Below are 25,841 nucleotides of genomic sequence, written 5' to 3' on the forward strand. Positions count from 1 at the left end.
CAGTATTCAAGCCAATTTACTACTTCCACCTTGCCATTCATGACTGCCACATTCATCTAGTTTTTCTCTTACATCTCTGGCATCCCTTTTCACTCTCCTGTGCAGGCTTTTTTCCTCTGCCAATCCCTTAAATTGTGATTGTGGTGGTTTAAAATCTGTCCATAAATTCTTTTCAAAAGGTAAAGCCTAATTCCCCTCCTCATGCCTGAAATTCTCATCCCCGGAGCATGAGTGGAACTTAATGGCTTGTTTCTAATGAACAGAATAAGGCAGAAGTGGTAGTCTCTGACTAGGTCATAAAAGGCATTGAGGCTTCCTCTTTGCTCTCACTTGGATCAGAGCCAGCTGCTCTGTCATGATGACACTTAAGCAGCTCAATGGAGAGGCTACCTGGTGAGGAACTGAGGCCACCTTCCAACAGCCAGCAAGGAACTGCGGCTTTCTGATCACAGCCATGTGAGTCATCGTGGAAGCTGATCCTCCTGCTCCAGTCAAGCCTTTCAGATGACTGCAGCACTGGCTAATATATTGATTACAACTTCATAAGAGACCCTGAGCCAGAACACAAAGTTCTGACCCATGGAAACTATGAGGTAACAAACAGTTGTTTTAAGTTGCTACGTTTTGGAGTAATCTGTCATAACGCAATAGATAACTAAATCCAGTTGTATTTTCCAGAGTCCTATCCAAAGATCTCTATTCTACTGACTCTCTCAACTCTCCATAAAAGAAAAACTAATATTTATCTGCAGCCCAGATTTATTTTATGTTTTACTGACTGATAAGAGGCTATGCAGCCCAGATTTTTGTCCTAAGCTCCAGGCTATAACACGTCTTAATGTCAATTTCAACATGCCCCAAAGCAACCACTTCTCTCCCCCAACCTGTTCTTCCTATCCTCCTTTTTATCATTCATCCAGCTCAAGCTGAAAACCTACATGTCTTCAGACTCTTCCCCTTTCACTCACATCCAGTCACTAAATCCCATCAAAAGTGACCTCCTGATTACTTCTCTGCAACCATATTTAAAACACACACACACACACACACACACTTCACCTGAACCTATTGATCAATTTTAACACTATAGAGAGATAAGCTAACATCAAATGCCTCTTGATTTGATAGGTTCCACCTATATAGTATTCTTGCCCAAAAGAAACAAAATAAATTTGATTAAGCTTTCAGCTCAAATTATCAATTCATATAGGAAATACAGAGGACAAAGGAACATGTTTAAACATACCAAAATGATGCTTCCAACAAAATGCAAAATGTGGAAAATTCTACAGAGTAAATGACCTGGTGTCTTACACAAATAAATTGCCAAGAAAAAAAGAGGGAGAACTAGAGATTAAAAGAGACTCTATAATTTTATATGCAGATCTTGTTTGGAATTCCAACTCAAACCAACTGGTAAGGAAGGAATGTTTGCAATATTCTAGGAAATTTAACAGACTGGATATTTGATATTAATAAATACTACTATTTAGCTGGAATAAAAGTATTTTGATAACATTCTTTAAAATAGAGGTACCTTAACTTTCTTTTTTTTGAGACAGAATCTCGCTCTGTCGCCCAGGCTGGAGTGCAGTGGCACCATCTCGGCTCACTGCAAACTCCACCTCCTGGTTCAAGTGATTCTCCTTGAACGGAGAGGCTGAATTCTCGGCCTCCCAAGTAGCTGGGATTACTGGTGCCAGCCACTGCCCCCAGCAAATTTTTGTATTTTTAGCAGAGATAGTGCTGGCCAGGCTAGTCTTGAATTGCTGACCTCAGGTGATCTCCCTGCCTCAGCCTCCCAAAGTGCTGGGATTACAGGCTTGAAGCACCATGCCTGGTCACATACTGAAATATTCACAAAGAAATAATACAGTGTCGCCAGGCGCGGTGGCTCACGCCTGTAATGCCAGCCCTTTGGGAGGCCGAGGCAGGTGGATCATGAGGTCAGGAGATTGAGACCATCCTGGCTAACACGGTGAAACCCCATCTCTACTAACAATACAAAAAAACTAGCCGGGCGTAGTGGCGGGCGCCTGTAGTCCCAGCTACTCAGGAGGCTGAGACACGAGAATGGCGTGAGCCCGGGAGGCGGAGCTTGCAGTGAGTCGAGATGGTGCCACTGCACTCCAGCCTGGGCGCAGAGTGAGACTCCGTCTCAAAAAAAAAAAAAAAAAAAGAAAAGAAATAATACAGTATCTGGGATCTGCTCTAAAAATAATTCAATAGACGAGGAAGGAGTTAATGGGAGTACTAATAAAACAAGATTGGCCATTTGTTGGTATTTGCATAAGCTGGATGAAATGAATTCATTTTACTGTGCTCTTTACTTTTATGAATGTTAAAAATTTTCTATAATAGGCTGGGCACAGGGCTCATGCCTGTAATTCCAACATTCTGGGAGGCCGAGGCAAGTGGATTGCTTGAGCCCAGAAGTTCAGCAACATGGTGAAACCCCGTCTCTACCAAAAATACAAAATTAGCCCGTCTTATAACTTGGTTTCAAAATAAATGAATAAATAAAATAGATTTAATTTTTTTTTAACTTCTATAAAAGTTTTTTCAATAATAATAAAAAGTGCTTACAACACTGAAATAACTCTCCACTGCCCTGGGGATAAAGTTTAAATTCCTTAACATGGTTTGCCAAGAAAGCCTTTCATTATCTGTCCTTCTGCTTAGCTCTCCAGTTCATCTCTCACTACTACCTACCTCACAGCCCAACCTCCAGAAATGACAAGTTGCTTACTCTTGTCTCCTTCAAAAAACTTTTATTCCCTTTGTCTCAAGCACTTTTCCCTTTTTGCTTACATGGCTAATCTCTACTCGTCATTCAAGTCATAACAAACCTGCTTCTCCAAGGAAACCTTTCCTAACCCTCCAAGACTGAGTCAAGTAGCCAGCGCACCTATGTATCCCCCTGTGCTTCCTCTATCACAGCTCTTATATGGTATGTCCCCCAACATTTTATAGGTACTATGAGAGCATGAACAATTTCCATCTTATTTGCCACTTTAACCCCACTTCTTAACAAAGTGCCCGGCACACAGTAGGTACTCTGTAACCTTTCAAAAATTAACAAAAGGCACAAATTCCTCTAACTTTCTAAACTTTCAACTCCTCATAGATCTATACCTCCCCCAATTTTCCTTCCTTCCACATCTTCTTTTGTGATTATGAGCCACATAAACAATTGGTTGCTCACATAGTGTTCCCAAATTTATATCCTTAGCTCTCCCTGGCCATTTCATCTAATAAAAATTCAACTAATAAATTATGTGCTATATTCCAACAGATCTTCATCTCCAGGCCTGCCCTCATGGTTCCAAATACCTTCTGGACATAATCTCCTGTTACCTTCCACACACACCTTAATACTAGAGCTGCTTAGAAATTCTCAATATTCTCTTAATGCACCTTTTGTTCTCAAGTTTCCCAATCTGTGCATATCCTTTCCCATGACCTGAAATGTCCTTCCCCTCTTCTACCTTTATCCTTTCAGTCTCAGCCCAAATGTCTCTCTGGCCTTTTCCAGGCAATGTTCCCACAGTACTCGGTTCTTTTTTCTATTGCAGAATTTGGCATATTGCTTTGAAATGATGTTTAGGTATTTGCTCTGCTAGACTGTGAGTTCCTACATGGGAGAATTACTTCCCCTTCATGCTTGCACTCCTATCACATATAGTACAATGCCTGTTATAGTCAGCCCTAAATAAATGCTTGCTGAATGAATTATAGTATATTAGATTTCTAATAAATAAGAGAGAGAGAGCTAGAGCTGAAAAGAGTGCCCAAATCTACTTTCCTAAAGGAAATAATCAGTTTCCCTGTTCCCATATTGGGCAGAATAAAAATATAACAAGCTCTTTTTTCAAAAACTAAAGACTCACAGATTATTAAAACAAAAGAAATTATGAAACAAAATAAAAGAATAAAGACCATTCCATCTGCTGATACCAAGTCTGGTGAGGACACAGGCTGAAGTGAGGTTTGTGTAAATCTATTCAGTTCACAGCAATCGCAATGATCCTAACCCAATCCTGAGATTATCTCAATAACAATTCTCAGTAAGGCCAACTCTAAAACAAGGTCACTCTAGTTTAGTTCAGGGTTTTCAGGACCACCCTAGAATATATACAACCACAGAGACAGACTACAAGTCAAGTGATTTTGGAAACAAGAATTAAAGGTATGCTATTTACTGCCTTGCTTGGAAGGCTACACAATTAATTCAGATATCTTCCTGGAAGATGTAGCTCCAAGTTATTAGCCACATGCAAATCAATAACATGTACCTTCAAATCCTTCAGAATCCAAACGGACTGAAATAATGTCATATGTGTAGAATTCACTGCCAAAATCCAATGTGTCTCCTACCTTCCGTTTTAAATAAATATCTATCCTTTTCCCATCTTTACTAGATCTCTTCTAATTTGAGATTGGCTATCATTTTATTTTCACAAGATGGTACAATTCTCTGTTGTTTCTCTGTAAGCAAATACTTTAATATCAAAGAACTAGAAAAGAAAAAAAATATTCTAAACAGTCATTAGTGAGAAATACGATACTTCCTTTCTCTGGCAAGGATAATGTTTTAGGGAATCTAGTCTCAAAAAGAAGGGTAAGTATTGAGGGGGAAAAAAAGTATTTTTTTTAAACCCTATATTTAGCCAGTAAGAAAGGAGATATTTGTCCAAGTATTCAAAAACTAAAAGGGCAATAAAGCAGAAAAAGGATACATGAAAGGAAGAAAAAGAGGAAAAAGGAAGATTCTTTCTGGGCTAGGCATTCCCAAGAACCTCAGCTTGGGGGCCTCTCCAGTATGGTCCTAGATTCAGATCCACACAAATTTGGGATTTGTAAAGTAACTTAACTGCATAGTGCCACTCACTGAAATCACTCTATCTTGAATAGAGTTTATGGGGTTTTCTGATTATCACATCTACTGAAACCCCATTATTACTTTTCCTTTATCTAAGCCATGGCTTTCATTAATTCCAGAGTTTTCAGGATATAATATTCAGTTGCCTCTCTTTCATGCCTACCTAAAGACAATCTTCAACAATGTGTTTAAGACTCATTAAGGTTTAGTCTTTTTTTCCCTTTAAAAACTATGTAAAGAAAGAAAGCTGACAGTTGAAGGATGATGAAAGTAATACTTTCACTTTTGCAAGCTTGCCTTTAGTAACTCACAACTTACACCTTTCTCCTTCCTGTAGTGAAAGTGAAGTTTAGTAGAAAAAGTCAATAATTTGGTATCCTGATTCCATCACTTAGTACTATGTGATGTTGGGCAAATTGCTTTAAAAGCCTGGAGCCTCATTTTTCAAAACTCTTACTGGGGATATTAAATGGAGATAATGAATAACCACCTTGCAGAGTCATTAGGAGTGAAATGAATTAAAGGACTCACTAAGATACTATATAAGCTCCAGAGAAGAGGAACAGTAAATGTCTTTATTACTGTTGATTCTTGCTGGCATGAAAACGTACATAGCAGCTCAATGATATTTTTTAAATGAACAAATAAATTCAGTGTCCCCTTTCTCTCATCAACATTAACCCTTCTTCCATAATCATATGTTTTTCTTTCTGTCTTCTATTATTTTCTAAAGCTTTCTGGGCATTCTATTTTGTCCTTTTAAGTCTTTTCTTCCCTCATATCAGCTATCCTTAACTATATACCATTCGGAGAAAGTACCTTTCTAAGTAAGTTACCTCCCTAATACCACCCACCCTCCATATCGAATGCGATGAGGGTGGAGGGGATAGTCAAAACATAAGATTCAAGGCCGCACGCGGTGGCTCACGTCCGGCAGCACTTTGGGAGGCCGAGGCGGGCGGAACACCTGAGGTCAGGAATTCAAGACCAGCCTGGCCAACATGGTGAAACCCCGTCTCTACTAAAAATACAAGAATTAGCTGGGTGTGGTGGCGCATGCCTGTGATCCCAGCTACTCGGGAGGCAGAGGCAGGAGAATCGCTTGAACCCGGGAGGCAGAGGTTGCAGCGAGCTGAGATTATGCCACTGCACGCCAGCCTGGGCGACAGGGCGAGACTCCGTCTCAAAAACAAAAAACCACACACACACACACACACACACACACACACACACACAAAGCAAAACAAAAAACCACATAAGATTCATAGCAATTCATCTACTTGTCCATAGCCACCAACTCATGTTAACAGTGAAGCCCTGAACCCAGAATATAACTATAAGAGGACACTGCACTATCCCTTGTCTCTCTTCGCCGACAAGAGACTCGCGTGTAGGAAATCCTCGGCTCTCAAAAGTTAAGGCGTCGTTTGAGCTCGCCTCCCGCTAAATAGAGGGGTGCGTCCCTTGAATGAGACACACAACCTGAACCGACTGGAGGGATTTCGGACCCCCTGGTGTTGCCCGAGAGCTGGTCACCTTTGGACCTGTCCCGGCTCCTCCGGTCACTCTTCCGAAGACGCAGAGCGCTTCAATCCCTGGAGGGAAGCTAAGGGGTGCGGCCGGCTACCGGGCCTGGTGGGACAGTGTAAAGTCCACGACAACATATGAAGACGGCATGAACCGCACGACTGGACCTTTTAAGCCATGACTACGACCACCCTTACCCACTCACAACCATGCCGGACCCCACTATCGCTTAACAGCGGACCCTAAGAAAGAAACTTGGCTCACCCCCAACCCATAAATCAGACAGCTAGTTTCTATTTATTGGCTGCGCCCCTCTCTCCCTCACCCTCATTGGCTATCCGAGACGTAAAACCCTCCCCAACAAGGGAACCCTCTCGTACGGCGGCACCCCCAGACTAGCAATCTCAACTCAGCCACCTAAAACCCCGGTTCCCCACCTCCACCCAGGAAACGCGGCCCCGAGGCGCCTGGAGCTGTGCCCTCCAAGGACTCACCGTGTAGTAGGAAAGCAGTCCTGCATTGTAGTCCAGCACGAACCAACGGTACTGCCAGCCCTTCATCACGTTAGTCCATTTGCTCAGCGGCCCTTCCATGATGGACGCCATCTTGGGAGCCGCCAATGACAACAAACGGCCTGACGTCACTCGCCTATATGGCATTCAGCATGCGGGGGGCGGGGCTACAGGGGGCGGGGCGGGTTCGGGGCGGGTCCTGGGCGGTGCCGGCGGATGCTCCCAGCGATCAAGTCAAACATGCTTTCTTTGGGCGCCTATTGTGTGTAGGACTCCATTGCCAGGGATGCGAGAATGCAAACGCGAATACTGCTATTAAGATTATTTACAATCTATCATGGGATTAGAGTAAAGAAAAAAGATTATGAACATATTAATAAATACTTTTACTGGCCATGATACCTTCCACTTCCAAAAGATTTCATATCTGATATTCATTTATGCATTCATTCCACAAATTCATTCATTTAATAAATATTCGCTATTTTGTGCTAGGCATTCTTCTAGGCATTGGGGATACAACAGAGCCTTCATGACAGGTGAGGGGAATGGTAAAATAAATAGTAAATTATATCATACATTAAAAAATCATATGTAGTCCCAGCTACTCGGGAGGCTGAGTCAGGAGAATGGCCTGAACCCGGGAGGCGGAGCTTGCAGTGAGCTGAGATCCGGCCACTACACTCCAGCCTGGGCGGCAGAGCGAGACTCCGTCTCAAAAAAAAAAAAAAAAAAAAAAATCATAAATGCTATGGAGAAAAACATAATCAAGGGAGGAGAGAGCGTTGGGGCTGCTATTTTAAATTCCCAAATTTAAAGGAAGGGAAGGCCTGAATGAAAAGGTAACTTTTAAGCAAAGAGCTGAAGAAAGTGAAGGAGGGAGCCTGGTGGAAGAGCCTTCCAAGACGAAGGAATAGCAAATGCAAAGACCAGATTTTAGGAGTGAGCGTGGCATCTTGAGGGATCAGCAAGGAGGTCAGTGTGCGTGGAGCAGTGAGCCAGGGAGAAAGTGGTGGGAGACAAGGACAAAGAAGTAGGGATAGATCACTAACACCCAACGAGGGCAATTTAAGTATTTATTGGCCGGGCACGGTGGCTCGCCCCTGTAATCCCAGCACTTTGGGTGGCCGAGGCAGGCAGATCACTTGAGGTCAGGCGTTCGAGACCAGCCTGGCCAACGTGTTGAAACCCCGTCTTTTCTAAATATACAAAAATTATCAGAGTGTGGTGGTGCACCCTGTAGTCCTAGCTGAGGTACAAGAATCTCTTGAACCTGGGAGGCAGAGGTTGCAGTGAGCCGAGATTGCACCACTGCACTGCAGCCTGGGTGACAGAACCAGATTCTATCTCACACACACACACACACACAAAAGGATTTATTGACCACCTACTATACCTAGGCACTGTTGGAGGTCCTGGGAATACAGCAGTGAATAAGCTGTCTCAGAGCTTAAATTCTGTGATGAAAGCAAACACTAAACAAGTAAACAAGAAAAATATCCAATACTGATTAACACTGCAAATAATTTAATAAATTATTTTAATAAGAAGTCAATGGGTAGCTGATTTATACTGGGTGGTCAGGGCAGGCCTCTTAGGAAGTGGCTTTAAATTTAGATATAGAGGATAAGAAAAAGCCAGCCCTGCAAATATCAAGAGAAAGAGCTAAAAAGGAAACTAAAAGATGAGGCACTAACTGGAAACGGAGGTGTGGTCAAGGGAAGGGCTTTCTTTGTCCTGTTTCAAAATTATTATTTAGATTGAAGACACTAGAGAATATTATTTTCCTGATTTTCAAGAGAGGGAAAAACTGGGGACATCCTAGAGAAAAGAGAGAATAGCAGCAGTGAAGCCCTTCATAAGACTGAGACTACTTTTTATGTTGGCAAAACACTGGAATAAAATACAAAAAAGAAAGAAAGGAAAAGACTGAGACCCCAAGCCCAAGTGCAAAGGTTGACTTTTGATAGTAGCAGAGATACTTCATCAAGAGTAACAAGAAGGAAGAGCAGAGAGTATGGGTTCAGATGCCAGTGGGTCAGTAGTTAGATGGTATAGAAAAGAATGAGTTTGTTTCTTTTCTTTTCTTTTGTGTGTGTGTGTATGTTTTTTGTTTGTTTGTTTGTTTTTTAAGACAGAGTTTCACTCTTATCGCCCAGGCTGGAGAGGAGTGGCGCGATCTCGGCCCACTGCAATCTCCACCTCCCTGTTCAAGTGATTCTCTTGCCTCAGCCTCCCGAGTAGCTGGGATTACAGGTGCTTGCCACCATGCCTAGCTAACTTTTGTATTTTTAGTAGAGACGGGGTTTCACCATGTTGGCCAGGCTGGTCTTGAACTCCTGACCTCAGGTGATCCACCCGTCTCGGCCTCCCAAAGTGTTGGGATTACAGGTGTGAGCTACTGAGCTGGGCTGAGTTTCTATTTCTAGTTGAGAAGAGGCTCAAAGCTTAGTAGTTAAGAATGTGGATCCTGGTGCCATAGTACCAGAGTTTTAATATCCAGAGTCATCACTTAGTAGCTACATGGCCTTAGGCAAGTTTGCTAACTTCTCTATGCCTCAGTGTCCCCTTCTTTAAAATGTGAGTAACAACAGTAGCTGTCTACGAAGGTTGTTTCAAGGATTAAGTGAGCTCCTGTGGGTAAAGAGCTTAGATGAGAGCCTGGTAGATAGTAAGCACTCTGTTAATATTAGCTCTTATTCTGCAGTTATACAGGCAACAGGAGAAATACATAAATAAATAAGTAAATAATTATTAGTTCTTAGAATTTTCCCAAAGAAATGTGGTGTGGGCCGGGCTTGGTGGCTGACACCTGTAATCCCAGTGTTTTGGGAGGCTGAAGTGGGAGAATCGCTGGAGGCCAGGAGTTTGGGACCAGCCTGGGCAACATAGCGGGACCCCATCTGTACAAAAAAAAAAAAATTTAAAACTAAAAACGTTTGTTGGCTATGGTGGCACATATCTGTAGTCCTACCTTCTCAGGAAACTGAGGTAGGAGGATTGCTTGAGCCCAAGAGGTCAAGACTGCAGTAAGCCAAGATCACGACACTGCACTCCAGCCTGAGTTGGATGTCAGAGTGTGACACTGTCTCTACAAGAAATTTGAAAAAGAAGTAAATAAGAATATATCTCTACAAGAAATTTGAAGAAGAAGTAAATAAGAACATATCTGAAAGGGATTACAGTCAAAAAAAATGAGCATCCTGTTTCTCCTTTCCTTTCTTTTCCTTGGGATAGTCTCTTTTCTATAGATTACAATTTAATAAAGGTTTCTGGGGATAAGGAAGATGTTTGGCATCTTCGAGAAAGCCAGGCCAGGCTCAGTGGCTCATGCCTGTAATCCCAGCACTTTGGGAATCCAAGGTGGGAGGATCACTTCAGCCCAGGAGTTACAGACCAGCCTGGGCAACAAAGTGAAACTCCTGGGCAACAAAGAACAGCCTGGACAACAAAGTGAGACCCTGTCTCTACAAAAAATTTAAAAATTAGCGAGGTTGTGGTGGCACATGCCTGTAGTACCAGCTACTTGGGAGGCTGACGCAGGAGGATTGCTTGAACCCAGGAGGTCAAGGATACAGTAAGCAGAAATCGCGCCACTCCCCTCCAGCCTAGGCAAGGCAACAGATCAAGACCCTGTCTCAAAAAAAAAAAAAAAAGAAAAAGAAAAAGAAAAAAAAGAGAAGAAAAGGCAAGGCTTGGTTTAAGAGACATGGTTCCTATTCAGGAGCTAACCAGGACATGAAACATGCATGCAACTGAGTGTGGTACAAAGTCATTTCTCTTTCCTTTTGGATATATTTTTTTCTTATTAATTCCACCATTTGTTACCTACCCTATGCCAGGGACTGTGCCAGGAATGTGATATACCTTATCACATTTAATCATCACAATAACCCTGTGAGTATTTTAATCTCCACATTTTACAAATAAGGAAATGAGATTCAAAGAAATGAACAAACCCAGGTATCTTAGAGTATTAATTAGCGAAATAACGAGTATCTGAGTCCATATAAACACATATCTGTCTTTTCATCATGCTACATGGCCTCCTCAAAACACACTATACACTTCCTATAGAAACTTGATGTTCCAGACTAATCAGCAGAATGGCTCGTGTTGCTGATGTCTTCTGGGATAAGCAAACTGTGGGGATCTTGAAACATCATGACTCAGATTGAGTTAAAACATTTATATAGTGTTCATTAGTATCCCTCCATTAGCTTCTTAACAGCAGGAACCAGGCTTTATCTTTGTAGCCCTAGAAACTAGCCCAGTTCTTGGCACACAGAAGGTGCTTAATAATTAATGTTTGATCTGAATTATGTGTTCCATTGAAACCGACCAAAAAGTTTCAAGGATTCTGCTAAACTCCATCAGTTACATTGTCTCCTTTATTCCCCTCAACAATCCTTCAAGATTTGTACTATCACACCTGTTTCACATATGAGGACACTGGGACACAGAGTTATTTAGTGGCTTGCCCAAAGTCACACAACTAGTAAATAGCAGAACCAGAATTAGAATCTAGGTCTTTTTATGCCAGATCCATTTCATCCCAGCAGCAAGCTTATCTGCATTGTCTATGTGTAAATGTCTTGATCACTTCTCAGTCTTTTGGCTAAGATTAAGTGTAGTAAATAAATGTCTTGGACATGACACAGGCAACGTCATCAACTTCTAAATCAGTTTTAACTTTCATCAGGGTCACCAGGCATCAGCAGGCTCTACTTAGCTTCAAATGTCAAAACACAGGTGATCAGGGAGAGCCAGGATCAAGTGCCATTCTTGACTCCTAAAACCATGTCCAATTCCACAGCACTTTTTCTACATTCTACACAAAGTGTCAAACTACATGCTTTAGATAATTAGCTGAAGTTACACATGGTGGAGACACATTGGCTGTAGTTCCTACATTCCTCAGTGACTGGCATCTTGTAGAACTGATGTGGCAGCTGATGCAGAGCAGAAAAAGAGGATTAGACTCAGAACTGAAAGGTAGAGTCAATGTTAACCATAAAACATCAAAAACTCATCAAGGACAGGAGCTGGGACAGATTCATCCCAGCATTCAGAATATCAATAAATATTAAACTAAAGACATGATTCTTGAAAGACCGTCTGGCAGCAAAATTGAGGACAAAATGGAGAGGAGCAAGATGAGATAAGAAGACGAAGAGAGTTTTAAAATGCTAATTAAGCAATAGAGAGTTTCAGTTTGGACAATGACAGCATGGATGAAGAATAGGAAAGATACTATTCTGTATATTTATTGAGAAACATTTTGGAGATAAGATTTTAAAACTCACTAAGCAATGGAATTAAATGAGGAGGGAGTAAGAAGAATCAGAGATAATACCAAGGTTTCTTACTTTTGTAACTGAATAATCACTTAGCCAAGCTTTGTTTTGTATGTATGTATTTATTCATTTATTTATTTAGAGACAGAGTCCCACTCTGTCACCCAGGCTAGAGTGCAGTAGCACCATCTCAGCTCACTGCAACCTTCGTCTCCCAGGTTCAAGTAATTCTCCTGCCTCAGCCTCCTGAGTGGCTGGGACTACAGATGCCCACCACCACGTCCGGCTAATTTTTGTATTTTTAGTAGAGACGGGGTTTCACCATGTTGACCAGGCTGGTATCAAACCCCTACCTCAGGTGATCCAGCCCCTGCACCCCCTTAACCTCTCAGAGTGCTGGGATTACAGGCACAAGCCACCAGGCCTGGACTGTTTTGTTTTTAAAAAGGAAGAACAATAATGGCTTGTGTTTCTCAATAGGAAGTTTCCTTCCTTTACACAGCTATTTAGACCATTAATTTTTTCCCTTAGTTTCTAGCAAAAATGATTTGCAACTTTTCCACAGCCAAGAGTTTAGGTACAAATTACTTCATAATGTATTCTGTTGTTGTTGGTTTGCTGTCTTCTCTTCCTAAACTTCACACCAACTGCTTTTTGTTATTGTTGTCATGTTTCTTAATTGGTATTTGTTGAGCATCAAATAAAACAACATTTCTAGAATACTGCTTTATTAAGGGAAAACACAGAAACCTACAAGACCTTGACTGTCGTTTGCTGGATGTAGAGGAAACAAGATCATGCTTATATTTGGGAGAAGCAAAATAAGGCATAGCCTGTTTTGTTCACAGACAGCAAGTCCTGTGGTGTTGTTGTTGTTGTTGTTGTTGTTTTGTTTTTCACCCTTTGTGATGTGCTACAGAGCAAGAAAGTGAAACATCAAGTTTAGGAAAGGCTATGATTTTCAGGCAAAAGGGAGTTGAGAAAGGGAGAGAAAATATTTTAGGAGATTTAGGCCCTGTAAGTGTTCTAAGGAAAGAAAAGAGGAATGAACTAATCTTTTGTCTTCTCCTTCTAGTGTCCCCTTGGAGACCCACATCTCAGCTACCTTGGGCTTTAAACATTTTGCAAACACCCTCCTTCACAGATGGAAGTGACCTTTCATTCTTTACAGCCCCATCTACACCCTGAACAAACATGTAACAGTGTCTGGGAAAACCTATTCCTACTCATTGAGCGCCTGGTTCTCCTATCTCTTGGGTTCTTGGAGGACTCAGTTATATGTGCATCCACAAGCTTAGCACAGTGCCTCACGCAGACAACACGGAACAGAAAGCAGCAGGCAATCTGCTTAGCAGTAGCAGGTAATCTGAATAAAAGGGTCAGGGAAGGCTAGGGAAGCTGGATTGCCAGAAACAGTTTTTACTTACACTTTGTACTTATTTGGGTTGGCTGAGAGGAGCTCATAGAGATTAAGGAGCTAATTCTCCCAAGTCACTCTCTTGAATAAATAATAGTCAAGAAAAAGTAGCTTCTCTAGCTAAAATCTCATTGAGGTCAGTGACTTATTCACCTCTATATCTCCAATATAACAATACTGCCTGGGGCATAGTAGTCCATGTTGAATGTTTGTGAAAATGATCTGAATTAAGGTTAGGAGTTCAAAACCAGCCTGGCCAACATCGTGAAACCCCGTCTCTACTAAAAATACAAAATTAGCCAGGCATGGTAGTGCATGCCTATAATCCCAGCTACTCAGGAGGCTGAGGCAGGAGAATCGTTGAACCTGGGAGGCAGAGGTTGCAGTGAGCAGAGATTGTGCCACCACAGTCCAGTCGGGGAAACAGAGCAAGACTCTGTCTCAAAAACAAATATCAGTTCCTTTTTGAGAGTTTCTTTGGACACCCACACCTGTGCCAACCCCCAGATAGAGCTAATCTTACCTTTACTATGTTCCACAGCAAATTACACATTCTAATTCAGGTAACAATTATCTCACAGCATCCTTAATGAGTTCATCCACAGTGTATTGTGACAAGAATATTCTACATTGTAAGATATATGTGTGTGGCTGGGCGCGGTGGCTTACACCTGTAATCCCAGCACTTTGAGAGGCTGAGGCGGACAGATCATGAGGTCAGGAGTTCAAGACCAGCCTGGCCAACATGGTGAAACCCCATTTCTACTAAAGATACAAAAATTAGCTGGGCGTGGTGGTGCATGCCTGTAATCCCAGCTACTCAGGAGACTGAGGCAGGAGAATTGCTTGAATCCAGGAGGTGGAGGTTGCGGTGAGCCGAGATTGCACCACTGCACTCCAGCCTGGGCAACAAGAGTGAAACTCCATCTTAAAAAAGAAAAAAAAAATGACTTTCAGCAGGCAAGTGGATATCCTAATTGGGAGCTCAAGAAATAAACCAGTGCTGGAATTACACATTTGAGTTTTAATCCATAGGCAGTAGCTGGCTGAGAGTGGTGGTTCATGCCTATAATTCCAGCACTTTGGGAGGTTGAGGCATGAGGCAGGAGGATCACTTGAAGCCAGGAGTTCGAGACCAGCCTGGGCAACATAGCCAGACCCTGTCTCTACAAAAAAAAAAAAAAAAGCCAGGCATGGTGGCACATACCTGTAGTTCCAACTACTCAGGAAGCTGAAATTGGAGGAGCTCTTGAGCCCAGGTGGTCGAGGCTGCAGTGAGCCATGATGGTGCCACTGCACTCCAGCCTGGGTGACAGAGTGACACTCTATCTCTAAAAAAAAAAAAAGAGAGAGAGAGAGAAGGTAACTGAAGGCATGGGAAGCATTGAGATCAGGGAATGTGGATAGAGTGTATGGTTCAGGATGGAACCCTAGAGGACAGTAAAATTTAAAGAAAAGGAAAAAGAAGAGAAGCCAGGAAAAAAGATTAACAATCAATAATTAGAATGGGGAAGAATGAGAGAGGCTTGAGAAAGCCAAGGCCTCGGGAAAATACTTCAAGATCAAATGCAGGAAATTAAGTGGCATTCTCCTTGGTGAACTCTATTTCCATGTGAATTAGGTCATTAACAGATAGGTAATTAATTAACAGATAGGTAGGGGGAAGGGGAGGTCATAGGATTAGATAGTGAACTTTAAGAAGGTGATGAAGTGTAAAAGGCAAGAGGGAAGGGCTCTGTGAAGTGAGAAAAAATGGATGGAAGTAGCAATAAGGTCCCAGCTGAGTTTAAACATAAAAGCTATTGGTAGCACTGGCTTATCTTGTTTTGAATGGTTGAGGGATTTTTTTTCCCCCAGCAATTCTCAGCAACCCATGTCTAGGAACACAGGAGGTACATCACTGGAATTACCCAAGGTGAGAAAGATTTATAAGGTAGGTGGAGCAAAAACACTGGGAAGAAAGGAGTTGAGAGTAGCTGGTTAGCCTATATGTTAGAGTAGGTAGTTAGGCGGACATGAGCAGGGCAGGAAAGCCTCCCCACCCAGGAATGTCAGGTGACCATCAGATGATGGTCAGGCGATTGTTAAACTCTCTCTCTAAAATAATCATTGAAGGCCAGGTGCGGTGGCTTATGCCTGCAATCCTAGCACTTTGGGAGGCTGAGGTGGGTGGATCACTACTTGAGGTCAGGAGTTTAAGACCAGCCTGGCCAACATGGTGAAACCCTTTCTCTACTAAAAATACAAAAAAAAAAAAAAAAAAAAAAAAAAAAAGCTGGATATTGTGGCATACTCCTGTAATCCCAGCTACTTGGGGAGGCTGAGGCAAGAGAATCACTTGAACCTAGGAGGCAGAACTTGCAGTGAGCCGAGATTGCACCACTGCACTCTAGTCCGGGTGACAGACTGAGACTCCATCTCAAAAAATTAATTAATTAAACAAAATAATCATTGGTCACTGCTGGTGCTGGGGAAAGGCAATCTCCCAATAGACAGAAGACACTGGAAGCTGATGATCAGCAGCTTCCTGAGAAGATCTCAGGAGTCGGATGAGTGGGCTCAAGCATGTGCACTAAGAGGAAAAATGGTGGAGTTTAACTTGTATATGACCTTCCTCTAGGAACACTAGACTGGTAAGGGAAAAACACCTTAAATAAGCATGTGCACAACTTCAGTAAATACAATGTATGCAGCCCACCCAAGTGCTGGCAGGCCAGTGTGCATGTGGACAGCCTGCCCCAAGGAAAATCAAGAGAGGAGAGATGCAAGTCCTGAAACCATGCCAATGTGTAAAACCCCAAGTCAGGGGTCAGATGGGGCACTTGAATTTCTCAAGTCATCCACTTGGCCCTCTTCCAAGTGTACTTCCTTTCATTCCTCCTCTAAAATGTTTAAATAAACTTTCATTCCTGCTCTAAAACTTGACTCAGTCTCTCACTCTGCCTTATGCCCCTTGGCCAAATTCTTTCCTCCAAGGAGGCGGGAATTGAGCTTGCTGCAAACCTGTGTGGATTCACTGCTGCTAACAGATAGACATAGCTCATGAGATCTAGGCTGATTATGGCAGGAAAGGAGAATAGATTAGGAGGAAGAAGCCAAGAGATTAGATTGGATCTCCTATGAGGTTAAAGAGAGATTTAGTGGGAATAAGAGAGCTAGGAGGATGGAAAGTTGTGTGCATATATACACACACAGTATGATTCCAATTTTATAAAAAATATACCTATCTACCCAGAAGATTATATATACTACAGAAAAACATCTGAAGGCCAGGTGTGGTGGCTCACGCCTATAATCCTAGCTCTTTGAGAGGCTGAGCCAGGTGGATCACTTGAGGTCAGGAGTTTGAGACCAGCCTGGCCAACATGGTGAAACCCCGTCTCTACTAAAAGTACAAAAATTAGCTGGGTGTGGTGGTGCACGCCTGTACTCCCAGCTACTCAGGAGGCTGAGGCAGGAGAATCACTTGAATCCAGGAGAGGGAGGTTGCAGTGAGCCGAGTTCGCACCAGTGCACTCCAGCCTGGGTGACAGAGCATGACTCTGTCTCAAAAAAAAAAAAAAAGAAAAAAAGAAAAAAGAAAGAAAGAAAAGAAAAACATCTGTAGTCAATTTGTGGGATTATGGTTGGTTTTATTTTTTTTCTTTAGACTTTTGTGTTTTCCAAATTTTCTACAAGTAACATTGTACTTGTAACTACTTAAAAAGCCATTTTGTAAAGGATAAAAAATATATTTTAAAAAAGTACCACCAGGTAATTATGTCAGCTCTGAATTTGCCAGGCATTTGCCATTTATAATCATATGCCTGCCTCCTTAAGGAGCTGAAATAAGCAAGCATTATAGTTCAAACAGGGACATCCTGTCAGATTGCAACAGCCTTCTGTGCCAACCAGAAGTCTTGCAGAATTCCCATGCCCTCTTCCTCATTCTATATTCAGTTAGGTCCCCATAACTTAAAGACAAATCATTGCAGCCATAAATTTGCAGTGTATTAATTCACTACATTTTTCCAAGCAAGTAGCCTTCACTGAACAGCAATTCTGTGCTGAATCCTGAAGTGCTAAAGATAGTGCTGAAGATACAGAGATCAGTTTCACATAGTTCCTGTCCTCAAGGATCTCAGAGTCTGTGTTGCCACACAGGGCAACACATGCCACGCCAGGGGTAAATGTGCTCTGGGGTGCCTAAACCAGCCTGCACTGGAATCACATAGCCTTTCCTTTCCATGTCCACTGCTACTAACTGGTCTCAAACCTGCACCATTTAATGCTTGGATTGCTACAGTAGCTTAGCGTTATCCGCTCCACTATTGCTACCTTAAACCTAGTCTCCACACTGACTGTGAGAGCCAGTCACATTACTTTCTTTCTTTCTTTTTTTTTGAGACAGAGTCTAGCTCTGTGCAGTGGCATGATCTTGGCTCACTGCAACCTCCACCTCCCAAGTTCAAGTGATTCTCCTGCCTCAGCCTCCCAAGTAGCTGGAATTACAGGCACCTGCCACCATGCCCAGCTAATTTTTGTATTTTTAGTAGAGACAGTGTTTCACTGTGTTGGCCAGGCTGGTCTCAAACTCCTGACCTTGTGATCCGTCTGCCTCAGCCTCCCAAAGTGCTGGGATTACAAGCATGAGCTACCGTGCCCAGCTGAGAGCCAGTTACATTTCTAAGGAAAAGATAAAATTTAATTCTTTACTTCCAGACTTACTTTTTGTGTCATTTATCTCCCCACCTCCAAATATGATACCAGTTCCCTAAATTCATGTCATTATTGATCCTCGGGACATTTTTGCGACTTCTGTCTTCTCTGTGTTGAATGCCTTTACTCCTCTATGTTTGTCTGGAAAATACCTACTCATCTTTCAGGACTCTATTAAAGTGTCTATCATCTCTTCTATGAAGATTTTCTTTTTTATCTTTTTTTTTGCTTTTTGGAATGGGGTCTCACTATGTTGCCCAGGCTGGTCTCAAATTCCTGGGCTCAAGCTATCCTCCTGCCTCTGCCTCCCTAAGTGCTGGGATTGCAGGTGTGAGCCACTGCTCCCGGCTGATTTTCTTGATGTATCTCTGCAACTAGTTAGAAATCCCAGTTCCCTTATTTAAATGGCTTTTGTAGCACTTGTAATAATTTCCTGCCTTTATTGGCTTGCACATTAATCTTTTTCATTAGATTTAAAAGCTCTTTAAGGACAGGGGAATAATCTTATTCATCTCAGTATCCCAAATACCTAACACAGGAGTTGGCAAACATTTTCTATAAAATGTCAGATAGTAAAATATTTTAGGCTTTGAGGGCCAGATGTCCTTTATCAGAAACACCCAACTCTGCCATGGTAGTAGGGCAAAAGCGTAAGTGAATGGGCATGACTGTATTCCAATAAAACTTTATGTACAAAAACATGAAGCTAGGCTAGGCGCAGTGGCTCACAACTGTAATCCCAGCACTTTGGGAGGCTGAGGTGGGTGGATCATCTGAGGTTAGGAGTTCAAGATTAGCCTGACCCCATGTCTACTAAAAATTCAAAAATTAGCCAGGCGTGGTGGCAGGCACCCATAATTCCAGCTACTTGGGAGGCTGAGGCAGGAGAATCACTTGAACCCAGGAGGCCGAGGTTGCAGTGAGCCGAGATCGCACCATTGTATTCCTGCCTGGGAGACAGAGGGAGACTCCATCTCAAAAACAAAGAAACTATGAAGCTAGCCATATTTGGTCTTCAAAACCAGTTTGCTAATACCTTTAGTGTATGATGGACTTACAATAAATACCTAATGAATTTTTTTTTTTTTCTTGAGACAGAGTCTCACTCTGTCGCCCGGGTGGGGGTGTAATGGCGGGATCTTGGCTCACTGCAACCTCCACCTCCCAGATTCAAGTGATTCTCCTGCCTCAGCCTCTCAAGCTGCTGGGATCACAGGCGCCCACCACCACGCCTGGCTAATTTTTGTATTTTTAGTAGAGACGAGGTTTCATCATGTTGGTCAGGCTGGCCTTGAACTCCTGACCTCAGGTGATCCACCCACCTCGGCCTCCCAAAGTGCTGGGATTACAGGCATGAGCCACTGCCCCCAGCCCTAATGAATTTTTTTTAAATGTAAAATGAAGTGATAGAGGCAGGATTTGCATCCCATTACATTCTGTAGCAGATGCTATTGGTTTCCTGTCCATATTCTCCTGGCATTCACTTCTAGACACCGAAGGCTATTATAGGAAACACATGCAGCTCATTGCCTGAAGATTTTGGTTTTCTTTCTTTCCTTCTGACCAGGCAACATGCTTGGCCTGTGCACAGAGCAAGCTGGGAGTTTCGGAGACTTAATGTTATCAGAACCAATGATGTATGGGGAGTTGAATAATACCCCAATTTTCTCACCCCTCCATTGGGATACCCTGAATGTGCCCTGCACTGTCTCCCAGAGTTCCGCAGCATAGCTGAGGTCCAGTTGCCCACTATGGTAACTAGCTTAATTATGTATACATTATTGACTATCTTCACTTCCTGTCTTACTACCCAACTCCTACCCAGGTTTACTGATATCACATCCTACATAATTTTCCTGCACTCCAACCCAAACCAAGACACATACTTTTTCTATTACATACACCACAGGGCTTAGCCAGAAGACCCCTGCTGAAATGTTTTTGTTGCCTATAAAGAGAAACATATTAATTACTAGTATCTCCTAAAATATTGGCACAGAATAACACAACTACAACAAAAAAAGAAGAGGACTCTCAGAGACTAGAACATAGAAGAGGCTCTGCCATAACCTAGCTGTGTGACTTAGGGCAAATCACTTAACCTCTTTAAGATTTTGTCCACTTTCTAGGAAAGAGAGGCAGCATCATGCACCTCACTGGGTTTTTGTGAGGATGAAATAACATAAGGTATTTAAGATGTCCCATCCAGTTCCCTAAACAGAGCTATAAGATCGTTTTCTCTCCAAATCTAAAAATCTTGTTCTCAGTTCTCATTCTCTTTGGCCTCAGTAAATTTACTTTATCTGTATACAGTACTGTTATTCCTGATACTGCTTTGTGCATTTTTGTTTCACCAGCACATAACTTGTTTTCTTGTTTATATTGCTATTAAAAAAGCAGGAACTTTATCTTATGCTTATTCATACTTAAGTGAAATCATATATCTGAAAATGGGTTGCAAACTGCAAAGTGTTTTTTTGTTTTTGTTTTTAGACAGGGTCTCACTCTGTCGCCCAGGCTGGAGTACAGTGGCGCGATCATGGCTCACTGCAGCCTCAACTTCCTGAGCTCAAGTGATTCTCCCATCTCAGCCTCCCTGTAGCTCGGACTACAGGCACACGCCATCATGCCCAGCTAATTTTTGTATCTTTTGCAGAGAAAGGGTTTTGCCATGTTTCTCAGGCTGACATTAAACTCCTAAGCTCAAGCGATCCTCCTGCCTTGGCCTCCCAAAGTGCTGGGATTGCAGGTGTGAGTCACCACCTTAGGCCTAGTGTTTTGTTATTATTTACCTCATTCCATCAACATATTTTGAGCACCCACTGCATGCTAGTCCTTGTGCCAGGCATTAAGGATACAGAAAGAAGTAAGATTTGCTCTCTGATTCAAGAGTTTAGTTGGCTGGGTACAGTGGCTCATGCCTGTAATCCCACCACTTTGGGAGGCAGAGGCAGGAGAATCCCTTGAGCCCAGGAGTTTGAGACCAACTAGGGCAACATAGTGAGACACCCCTCCACACACACACCCTCGGCTCTACAAAAAAAATTTTTTTTTTAATCAGCTGGGTGTGGTGACTTGTGCCTGTAGTCTCAGCTACTCAGGAGGCTGAGGTGGGAGGATCCCTTCAGCCCAGGAGGTCAGGGCTCCAAAGGGCTGTGATCGTGCCATGGCACTCCAGCCTGGGCAACAAAGTAAGACCCTGTCTCAAAAAATAAAATAAAATAATTTAGAAAAAAGAGCTTCGTGAAGGAGACAGATTATGAAAGTATGGGAATAAAGTGCCATACAGTGAGACATGTGTTAGGGTAGAGGCATGATAAAAGAATTTTAAGAGCCCCAAGAATGGACCAACTGACTTGCCTGAGGGAGACAGCCAGGCAGACCGGATTCCATTTCCACCTCTGCTGTTTACTAGCAGAGAGATTTTGTCCAAGTTACTTAACCATTTAGACAGCAAGTTCTTGACCTAGGTACCGAGGATAAGAATACCTTCTGTACAAAATTGCCCTGAGGATTAAAGAAGATGATAAATGCAAAGGACCCAGCAAAGTGCTTTAACATAATTGGTGTCCAATACAGGTGCATTTCGTTTCTTTTCTTCTTCCCAGGAAGGTAGGAAACGCTTTCACAAGGAAAAGTATTTGAGCTGAGCTTACTGACATGAAACCTTTGTCTTCTTACTCAGGGAGAAGAAACTAATGCTTGTAGAGTAGCTACTAGAAGTAGGCACTCTCTTTGGGGTTTCCCAGAATGAAGAGGGGAAGAATATTCCATCAAAGAGAACAGTACAGGAAAAGGCAAAAGGCTTCATACTATTTATTGTGCATCTTTCAGATGTGACAGGACAAGTGAACCCATGGGAGAGACGAAGCTGAAGTGGGAGACCTGAGCAGGATTGGATAACTGCAAAGTTCTTTTCCTCCCAATAGCTAGTGTTTGGAGTTTAAATGTCCAGCTAGCCCTGCAGAACCACAGACAAACTGTCTTTAGACCAAAGTTCTCACTGATCCGCAGGGTTTCAACCCTTAAGTGGAAGTATATCAATTACAAAGATCTAACCTCCTATCTAATTCCCAGGACTACACAGTAATTTCCCAAACATGGGCCTTAGTGCATAATTTATGCACTCACTTTGTAGCTTTGTAATTAAATCTGCAGAGGATTTGGATCTACAGGGCAATGCTGGTACAACTCCCTGCATATGTAAATATACCAGGCTGGAGTGTAGAATTGATGGTTTTGAACACATCCTTTTCCTACATACACTGCTAATGACAGCGTTATGGCTGCAGTTAAGTGGGATGGATGCACTGAACAAATAAAAAATTAAAAAGCATGCGAACCAACCGATCCACACAATCCTTCCTGATCTGAATTCCTGCGACATTCAGGGTCTGTACCATCCACGACAGCTTTCTGATATCTATTATGTATGTCCTGAACTGTCCCCTGGGAGATCTGGTGAACTAAATCTGATATTTATCAAGTGTTTACTGTACCCTGACACTATGTTAGTAATTTCACATTCATCTTATTGAGTGCTTATTCTGTGCCAAGTGCTCTAGGTACACTGTGGAAAACAAATTGGACTTGGTTTCTGACCTTATGCAGCTTCTAAGTACCTTAGGTAATCCTTATAATAACCCTTCAAGATCAAGATTTTACAGAGAGGGAAATGAGAACTAGATAAGGTTAATACTTGGCCCCAAAGCTGACTTACCGTCAGGCACAGTAGGCACAGTGCTTAAGGCCCATAATACTTACAGGAGCCTAAGAACATGTTTTAATTTTAATTTCTTTTAAAACCAGAAAAAAAATGAATATAATACTAATGAATATATAATAATGAATCCAGCCTCTTTTGTGTTTGTCTTTATTCCAATACAGTCATAAATATATCTTTAAATACTTTTTTGTGGAAGAAGAGGTCCATAAAGGCAAAAGTGCCTAGAGCCCACCAAAATCATGGTACGGCCTCAGTGAACTCAGGATCACGCAGCTGGTAAGAGACAGAACAAGGTGAGGCAGACCCTGTAAGCCTGACGTCCCTTTCAAGTGGACATATCTAGAGGATAACTACTGTGCTTTTATATCTCTCCTAGTGCTAGGTTCATAGGGGTAGCTCCATAGTTATTGAATTAAATCACATTGAGTTAACCCAAAGTGCTTTATACAGTGGTGCTATGATTTGAATGTATGTGCCCCTCCAAAATTCATATGTTGGAACTTAAACCCCAAGCTGATGGTTTTGAGACGAAATGGGGCCTTTGGGAGGTGATTAAGCCATAAGGGCCCTGCTCTAATAGGTGGGATTAATGCCCTTATAAAAGAAGCTTCAGAGGGCAGCCTGGTCCTTCCATCTATTCTGCCACGTGAAGACACAATGTTCATCCCTCTTTGCCTCCTTCTTCCAGGTGAGGACACAGCAAGAGGCACCACCTTGGAAGCAGAGAGCAGTTTTCAGAGAGCAGTTGACACCTTGATCTTGGACTTCCCAACCTCCAGAACTGTAAGAAATAAATTTCTGTTCTTTATAAATTTCCCAGTCTTAGGTACTTGGTTGTAGTAGCACAAATGGACTAAGACAGGTGAATAATTAATAATATATTCTTACAGATTGAAGAAAACCCTGTGGATGCTGCAAAGATCACATGGATTTTTTTCATCTGGAAAATAGACCTGAAAATAAAGTCTACACATTTTATCAGCTTGTAGAATTTTTGGATCAAAAGATTAAAACAGATATTGTTGCTTACAAATAACGATGTTTATTTTTTACTACATATTAGACTTATGACAAATCTCTGATCTAAGCATGATATTCTAAAAATTAATATAAATATGTGTATAATACTTTTTTAAAAACTCATCTATTCATTTAACATTCACTGTGCCAGGAACTTAGAATATAAAAACAAAGAAGCCACTGTGCTCACTGCCCTTGAGAAGCACATGGTAAACTCAATCTATCCTTTCACAGAAAATGAACAGACACCATGGGAATGTAACCAAAGTAGTACACGCAATTCCAACTTACCAGAATTGAAACATAATACAATTTCTCACAAAGGCTAATACATTATGAACATAACAGTGCTTGTTATAACAGAAGTCATTGGTGTTTTGTTTTTTGTTTTAGAGATGAGGTCTCAGTCTGTCACTGAGCCTGGAGTGCAGTGGCGTAATCATAGCTCACTGCAGCCTCGACCTCCTGGGCTGAAGTGATCCTCCAGCCTCATCCTCTTGAGTAGCTAGGACTACAGTCATGCAGCACCATGCTGAGCTAAGTTGCTAGTGCTAAAAGAGCATTCCTAATGTTCTAATGTTCATCATGTCACACTTTTTTTTTTTTTTTTTTGAGATAGAGTCTCACGTGTTGCCCAGGCTAGAGTGCAATGGCACAGTCCTGGCTCACTGTAACCTCCGTCTCCCGAGTTCAAGTGATTCTCCTGCCTCAGCCTCCTGAGTAGCTGGGATTACAGGGGTGCACCACCACGCCCGGCTAAGTTTTGTATTATTAACAGAGACTGGGTTTCGCCATGTTGGCCAGGCTGGTCTCGAACTCCTGACCTCAGGTGATCTGCCCGCCTCAGCCTCTCAAAGTGCTAGGATTACAGGCGTGAGCCACCGTGCCCAGCCCATGTCACACTCCTTTTAAAACTGCCCCCAACTAGTGCCTAGAGCAGCCATTCCCAACTAGTGGTCGATTTAGCACATGCATGCATACACACACACAAACCCACGCGCGCGCTCACAAACACACACACACATACACCCACCCCAGGAGAGATTTGGTAATGTCTGGAGACATTTTTAGTTATCACAACTGTCAGGGGTTGGGGAATGCTACTTACATCTAATGAGTCAAAGCCAGAGACACTGCTAAGCATCCTACAATACAGTGGACAGCCCTCTACCCCCACCGCACTACCACCACACACAGAATTATCAGGCCCCAAATGTCAATAGTGCTGATACTGAAAAACTCTGGCCCAGAGGAACTAAATCCAAACTCCTTCAGCTGGCATTCAAGGCCTGGGCAAATTCGGCCCTGTTCCCTCTTTTCTCTTTATCTCCCTCTGCCTTGTTCTCTGGACGCTCCACCTTTCCAGGAACCTTACGTTCCAGCTCTATTAGACCATCATAAAATGTAAGAGTGATTAAGCACTTGGGCTCTGAAGTCAGGCAGACCTGGCTGTGTATCCAGACTTTACTACTTGCCAGTTGTGTATCCTCCATCTTAGAGACTCAGTTCCTTCTTCTGTAAAATGAGGAAAACACTAGTTATTTATATTGAGAGAACTGTATGAAGTGATACAAGTAAAGTCATTTCACAACATCTGGTACATCTCTCTGCCCCTGTGCTCTTACTGTTCTTGCCTTTATTAGGGCACCAAAACCAGGCTTCCTTGGTCCTAAATTAGTTGCCTAAAGGTCCATGTCTCTAACTGGCCTGAGAATTCCTGGAGAGCAAGGATTGTGCCCTATCTGTTTTTGTTTCCCCAGAA

At 42.4% G+C, this 25,841-nt stretch overlaps 1 protein-coding gene and 1 long non-coding RNA gene across 6 annotated transcripts in view; one reads left to right on the forward strand and one right to left on the reverse strand.

The window, feature by feature from the left end:
• The window catches only part of LOC105495044 (oxysterol binding protein like 9), a 166,611-nt gene extending 159,543 nt beyond the window's left edge, over positions 1-7,068 (reverse strand). For 2 of the 5 annotated variants that reach the window (XM_011764183.3, XM_011764181.3), the window contains exon 1: positions 6,904-7,068. In XM_011764183.3, coding sequence (XP_011762485.1) covers positions 6,904-7,068 — 165 coding nt within the window. The remainder of the gene's footprint in view (positions 1-6,903) is intronic. The other 3 variants (XM_011764179.3, XM_011764180.3, XM_011764189.2) reach the window with 2 other exon arrangements.
• On the forward strand, positions 461-24,089 carry LOC139362330 (uncharacterized). The gene is made up of 4 exons (XR_011621000.1): positions 461-593; positions 23,221-23,335; positions 23,748-23,842; positions 23,950-24,089. It is a non-coding gene; the product is annotated as an uncharacterized lncRNA (long non-coding RNA).
• The last annotated feature ends 1,752 nt before the right edge of the window (positions 24,090-25,841 follow it).

Source organism: Macaca nemestrina, chromosome 1 (assembly GCF_043159975.1).
Source record: "Macaca nemestrina isolate mMacNem1 chromosome 1, mMacNem.hap1, whole genome shotgun sequence".
Taxonomy (NCBI): Eukaryota; Metazoa; Chordata; class Mammalia; order Primates; family Cercopithecidae; genus Macaca; species Macaca nemestrina.